We start from the raw sequence: 7,500 nt of genomic DNA on the forward strand, positions 1-7,500 counted from the left end.
CTTCCGATTACGACACCAGCGTGCAACAATTGAATAGTTTATAATAAAACCAGATTATTTAACTAGTTCTGACTTGGGATCACGATCCTTGACAAAATCCATACACAACATTCAAACACCAAAACTCCAGCTCCTTTGTAAACTTCAATAACACAACTTCCTGAACGAAGTATCTAATCCATAATATAGATCACCCGACCTTTTTCTGATAAACATTACTGTCCGTATAAAGATCTGCAACAAGTGAAGCTTGCTATGAACACTGTTGTAATAAAAAACCTGGTGAAGCTTCGGTGCCAGACTGCCTGGAACGGCCTGGAGATCCTCATAAATCCAAAACTTTCGAGATTAAGCAAATCTCCCACGGCGATTCCTCGTAAACTTCTTTGATCGAGTACAGCTCGTGTAACCTTGACCTTGAAGGTTCTTAATGAATCTCTCCTCAGAAGAGAAGCAATTTAGTTCGTAGGCGCTTCCATTAACGACAATAATGCCTCCAGTTTAGTGTCTGGCAGATTGTTTTTGTGTCTCGTACTTGGTGTCTTTTGTTCATTTGATGAAAGATATCTGAGACCTTGATATCGTCCACACAAACTCACTCTAGAGCTCTTTATCTACTTCACGAAAAAGCGTCTACCAATGACCAGAATGAAATATGTAAAGTGACTGTTGCATCAATGGTTCTTCTTCTGGTCTCTTATTTGGTAAATTCTATTCATTTGATGAAAGACACCTGAGACATTGATAACATCCAGACACACTCACTTTTGAGGCTTTCATCTACTTGATCAAAATTGTCTACCAGTTACCAGAATAAAATGTGCAACGTGACTGGTACAACAATGGTTCTTCCTCTAGGCTATTAAAGGCTCATTCAATTGAGTGTGATTATATGTTCGTAACAAGATCAAAGTTAGAGATGTGTTGCATCGGGAAGTTATATATGTGATCTCAAATCCCTGACATGAATGAATTCTCTCACTAGAACAAAATATATAGAACGAGTCGCTAAAGGGTGACTAAACCGTCTGGCGGAAACCAAAACAATACCAGAGTAGCCCAGTGGATTCTGTGTCGAACTCATGATCAGGTGGTCGTGAGTTTGATTCCCGAGACCCACTGCGTGATTCATGTGCTGGTTCTCGATAGCCCTGGCCAAGCCGAAAGGCGACAAAAAATGCAGATTCCCGCAACTGAAAAGGCTTACCCTACAAGGGGTTTCTCACATCCCACTTGGTGGAAGTGGGATTTTTTTTTCAGACCGCGTTTAGGGTGTTTAAGGATCACATTCTTTAGTGATAAGATGCCAGACAGTTTTATAGGTGAGGAATCTCATTCAACCAAGAGGTCCAACTTCACCTGAGTTCACTGTCACCTCAGTGAATTGGTTTCCGCGTCAGCAGGATTATACATGAAGCAAAATTTTTATTTTTTTATTTCGAGTTCTTCCATTAAAGATTCTCACAAAGAATCACCCATTTTAACCTTATTCTGTTATCTGCTTCATTGTCTTCAGCATCCACCTCTCCACATACCCCTCAACTATCCTCTGAACATAGCCAGACCACCTCAGTCTTGCTTGACAATTACAGTTTTAGCGCTGTAGTTTCATATCTGTAATTCCAGCTATTTCGTGTTCCGTTCATTTTTTTTCTAAAGTAGTCCCTTTGCCATATGAATAATTGTAAATTAGAACTTGCTATCCTTTAGAAAATTAATAGATATTAAATACTGATTAAGGACATTGGTATTCATTATTTCGAGTTCATTTTACATAGTTAACTTCATTAGTCCACTGTTAATAAACTTATTTACTGCCGGTCGTGTATATTAGCTGCAAGGTGTTTATATAGAGGAACCTGAAAAAAAAAATGTATATATACGTATGTACATATGGGAGAGGGTGGTGGATGAAAGAGTGGTAGATAGAGCGTTAATAGACTATGTAGTGGTTGATAAGAGTATAATAGGAAGATGTTCTAAGGGTAGAGAGTGGGGGAATATCAGATCACTTTCTGGTGGAAGGTAAGTTGAGAGTGAAGGATAGATGGAGAAAGAGGAAAAGGACAAAAGCTAGGGAGGTGCTTAGAGTAAACTGCTTAAATGAAAATGAAAAGGAGAAGGAGCACAACATTAAGCTGAGAGAGGAGTGGGGGGAAATGAAGGATAGAGTAGAACTAGGAGAAGAGGAGGAATGGGGATTGTTCAAGTAGGGAGTCACAAGGTGTGCAAAGATGGTGTGTAGAACAAGGAGGACGGGAGGAAAGAGAAAGAAGGATAATGAATGGTGGGATGAGGAAGCAAAGAAGGTTGAAGAAGAGAATAAGCGAGCTTTCATAGATTGGTTACAAAATAGGGCGAGGGAATCATATGAGAGGTACAAAGAAAAGAGAAGAGAAGTAAAGCATAAGATGAAGAGGGCAAAGAGTAGGGCAGATGTGAAATGGATTAAGTGTATGACAAAAAAAATGAAAGTAATAAAAAGATGTTTTGGAAAGAAATTAGGAGAGGAAAAGAAGGCGAATCAAGAAGGGAAGAAAAGGTAAAAGATGCAGATCGAGACATGATAATGGAAGAGAAGGCAGTGGGAGGAAGATATGCAGAGTATTTTAGGGAATTGCTAAATGGGAAGGAGGATAGGGAGGGAAAGGTAGATGCAGTGGGAAGTGCTAAGAAAATGACCGTGATGAGAGAGGAAAATAGAGGAGGAATAGGGAAGGATGAAGTGAAGACAGTTGCTAAGATGATGAGAGCAAATAAGGCACCTGGTCTAGATGGATGTCATGTAGAATGTCTAAACAAAGGAAGTACGGTGATGTTGGACTGGCTGGTGAGGTTATTTAATGTTTGTTTACGAGAGGGTAGAGTGCCGGAGGACTGAAGAAGTGCCTGTATAGTTCCACTTTCCAAGGGTAAAGGGGACAAGTGTTAGTGTAGTAGTTTCAGAGTGATCAGGTTAAGTGTTATGGGAAGGGTTATGGGAAGATCTTGATTGAGAGGATTAGGAGAGGAACAGAGGGATTAATTGGTAAGGAACAGTGTAGGTTTAGGATAGGTAAAGGTTCCACAGATCAGATTTTTGTGGTAAGACAAGTATGTGAGAAAGCTATAGGAAAAGGTAAGGATGTTCTTTAGGCTTTTAAGGAGCTGGAAAAGGCTTATGACAGGGTAGACAGGAAGGCACTGAGAGAGGTATTGCTGATATACGGAATAGAAGGAAAGCTTTTAGGAACTACAAGAGTTTTTACGAGAGTAGTAGAGCGTCTGTCAGGATTAGAAATGGAGAGAATGAGTGTTTTGAGGTAAAGGTGGGACATCGTCAGGGATGTGCTATGTCACTCTGGCTGTTCAATTTATACATGAATGGGGTGGTGCAAGAGGTAAATAAAAAGGTGGTGGGTCAGGGATTGGAGATGGTTAAAGAAAATGGAGATAAGTGGGAGATATGTCAGCTGTTGTTTGCTAACGACACTGTGCTTGTAGCAGAATCAGAGGAGGGGTTGAGGAAGTTTGTGATAGAGTTTGAGAAAGTGGGTGAAAGAAGGAAGTTGAAGATAAATGTGGGCAAAAGTAAAGTGATGAGATGTACAAGGGGTGAAAGTGGCAGCAGACTGGAAAAGAGTATTAAGGGAGATAGACTGGAGGAAGTGGATAGTTTAAGATACTTGGGTGAGAATGTGGCAGAAAAGGAAGAGTGGAGGTGAAGGTAGAATATACATTGAGAGAATCGGGTAAATGCCTTGGTGGATTAAAAAGTATAATGAGAAATAGACATTTTGGAATGGATGCCAAGAGGAGATTGCATGAAGGAATGATTGTGTCGATAGCACTGTATGGGGGCAGAAACATGGAACATAAGAGAGGAAGAGAGGAGCTTGAATGTGTTTGAGATGAGTTGTATGAGAAATATGATAGGGGTTACTAGGCCAGATAAAGTGAGAAATGAGGCGGTGGAGGAGGAGAACGGGGGTGGAAATGGAGTTGGGAGATAGGGTGGATGAAAGAGTATTGGGATGGTTTGGACACATGGAAAGAATTAGTGAAAAAAAGATTAGTGAGGGAATCTTGTGGAAGGCAGATGTGGAAGAAATGAACATGAGGGGCGACCTAGGATGAGATAGATAGATGGAGTAAAAGGGGCTTTGGGAAAGAGTGAAATGTTTGTTGATTAAAGACGGGAGAGGACTGAAGACAGGGGTGAATGGAAAATGGTTGTATATGGATGATGTTGTGATCCATGAGGTGGAATGGGTGGGGGATGAGGGGTGAGGGAGTACGTGTGAGAAAAATTTGACGCAGCCCTAAGAAATTTCTCCCCATCTTTTTCTTTTCTCTATTAGGGGACGGAGAGGGGGGAGTCGCCGATTTAACGAAGTGGCCTTGCTGTGAATGTGCTTTGTCTTACAACACTGCTCCTGACCCAGGGCAGTGGACAAGGTACAGGGATGACCCGTTATCCAGGAGGTGCTAAGATGAGAGGAGAGGAAGAGGGTGGAGGTGGGTGGAGTGTGACGGGGATGGAATGGGTGTGAGTGATTTTTGTTCCTTTATTTTTTGGCTACTTCCCTTGCAAGGAAAAGAAAGCCTTTGGTATATGTATATATATATATATATATATATATATATATATATATATATATATATATATATATATATATATATATGTGTGTGTGTGTGTGTGTGTGTGTGTGTGTGTGTGTGTGTGTGTGTGTGTGTGTGTGTGTGTGTGTTTGTGTAGGTGTACATACATACATATATATGTATTATATGTATATGTATATATATATATATATATATATATATGTATATATATATATATATATATATATATATATATATGATCCCTAAATATTTTTTTCATTCGACTCTGTTATAAACTAAAATATCTACTATGATTATACTCTGTTATTGTTACTCAATGTATGTTGTTTAGAATATCGTAAGAGTTGGTGTTGGCAATCCTTCCTCCCTACTTTCAGAGAATGATATATACATATTTATTCGCTTGATTATTCATTTACCCATTTCTTCATTACATACATGGATGGGGTGGTGTGAGAGAAGAATGCAAGGGTAGTGGGTCAGGGGTTGGAAATAGTTAAAAATAAAAAAGGAGAAAAGTGGAAGATAAGCCAGTTGTTGTTTGCTAACGACACTGCTCTTGTAGCAGGATCAGAAGAGGTATTGAGGAAGCTAGTGACACAGTTATGGGAGGTGTGTGAAAGAGCGAAGTTGAAGATAGGTGTGAGCAAAAGGTGATGATATGTACAATGGGAGAAAGTGGTAGCAAGCTGGAAGTGAGTATTAAGGGAGAGAGACTGGAGGAAGTGGATAGTTTTAGATACTTGGATGCGAATGTGGCAGAAAAGGGAAGAGTGGAGTTGAAGGTAGAATGTATATTGAGAGAAGCGAGTAAATGCCTTAGTGGATTAAAAAGTGTAATGAGAAATAGACATTTGGGAATGGATGCTAAGAGGGGATTGTATGAAAGAGTGATTGTGTCGATAGCACTGTATGGGGCAGGAACATGGAACATAAGAGAGGAAGAGAGGAGCTTGAATATGTTTGAGATGAAATGCTTGAGAAGTATGATAGGGGTTACTGAGCTAGATAGAGTGAGAAATGAGGAGGTGAGGAGGAGAACAGGGGTGGAAAGGGGGTTGGGAGATAGGGTTGATGAAAGAATATTAGGATGGTTTGGACACGTGGAAAGAATGAATAAAGAAAGATTAGTAAAAAAAAAGATGTGGAAGGCAGAGGTGGAAGGAGTGAATATGAGGGAGTGTCCTAGGAGGAGATAGATGGATGGGGTAAAAGGGGCATTGGAAAAGAGGGGAATGTCTGTTGAGGAAGGACGGGAGAGGACAGAAGATAGGGGTGAATGGAAAATGGTTGTGTATGGATGATGCTATGGTGCATGAGGGGGAGTGGGTGGGGGATAGGGGTGAGGGAGTATGTATGAGAAATAAATTGATGTAGCACAAAAGGATTTCTCCCCGTCTTTATCTTTTCTGCATGAGGGGACGGAAAGGGGGGTTCACTGGATTAATAAAGCGGCCTTGCTGTGGATGTGCTGTGTCTTGCGACCCTGCTTCTGACCCAGGGCAATGGGCAGGATGCAGGGATGACCCGTCATCCAGGTGGTGCTAAGATAAGAGGGAGGGAGGAGGGTAGAGGGGAGTGGAGTATGTAGGGGATGGAATTGGTGGGAGTGGTTTCTATACCCTTGTCTTTTGGCTACCTCCCGTGTAAGAGGAAAAAAGACTTTGGTATTTGTATGTATGTTCATTACATATGTGATTAATTGTTTCAACGTCTTCATATATTTTTGTGCATTTTTGCGTGCTTTTTAGCTTATTGAATATTGTTTTATTCAAATTAAAAAAATTGTAACCACGGAACATATATTCTTACGACCTATTGTTCGATTTTTTGTAGAGCAATTACACTCAATTTTCACTTTTCAATAATGCTTCACTTCTTCTGGTAAAAGAAGATTATATTGTATGTAAAATATGACCTCTAGATTTGGAAAGTTAAATTTGGGGTGTAATTTGATGATAATTCCCTTCAGGAGTTTATCTTTGTAATCACTCGCGTGGATAAAATCAAAGGTATGAGTGCTGGAAAAGAAGCGATAATAATGTGTATATCTTATTCTAATAATTGTTAAAGCACATTATCTTCTACTACACCCCAATGCTTAATAGTCAACAGGATTTCAACTAATTTCACAGTAAATTTGAAAATTATTATTGGCCTAAATAGAATTATAAAGTGATGGATCCTTACTCCTATAAATAGCAAGCTATCAAAGATTTGGTCTTCAAAATTTTATTGAAACGTAAGAAAAAAAAATAGAAAAAAAAATGAAATGAATGATATGATCAATGAAGCAAATTTTACAAATGTTTATTATATATATATATATATATATGCATATATATGCATATATATATATTTATATACATATCAATATACATACACATACACATACACATATACATACACATACACATACACAAACACAAATAGATATACATACACATACACATACACATATACATATACATACACATACACATCCACAAACACATATACATATACATATACATATACATATACATATACATATACATATACATATACATATACATATAAATATACATATATATATATACATATACATATACATATACTTATACACATGCACATGCACATGTACATGCACATGCACATACACATACTCATACACATACACATACACATACACATGTACATGCATATACATATACATATACATATTGATATACATATACATATACATATACATATATATATACACATATACATATACATATATATATACACATATACATATACATATACATATACATATACATATACATATACATATACATATACATATACACATACACATACACATACACATACACATACATATGCATAAGCATATACATATACATATGAATATACATA

At 38.2% G+C, this 7,500-nt stretch overlaps 1 protein-coding gene across 1 annotated transcript in view; it reads right to left on the minus strand.

Moving 5' to 3' along the window:
• Positions 1 to 1,019: 1,019 nt before the first annotated feature.
• Positions 1,020 to 7,500, minus strand: part of LOC143018473 (uncharacterized) — a 12,957-nt gene continuing 6,476 nt past the window's right edge. Inside the window, exon 3 of the mRNA XM_076173838.1 lies at positions 1,020 to 1,208. Within this exon, the coding sequence (XP_076029953.1) occupies positions 1,020 to 1,208 (189 nt within the window). The remainder of the gene's footprint in view (positions 1,209 to 7,500) is intronic.

This window comes from Oratosquilla oratoria, chromosome 35, assembly GCF_046742065.1.
Source record: "Oratosquilla oratoria isolate Oo_2021 chromosome 35, ASM4674206v1, whole genome shotgun sequence".
NCBI lineage: Eukaryota > Metazoa > Arthropoda > Malacostraca > Stomatopoda > Squillidae > Oratosquilla > Oratosquilla oratoria.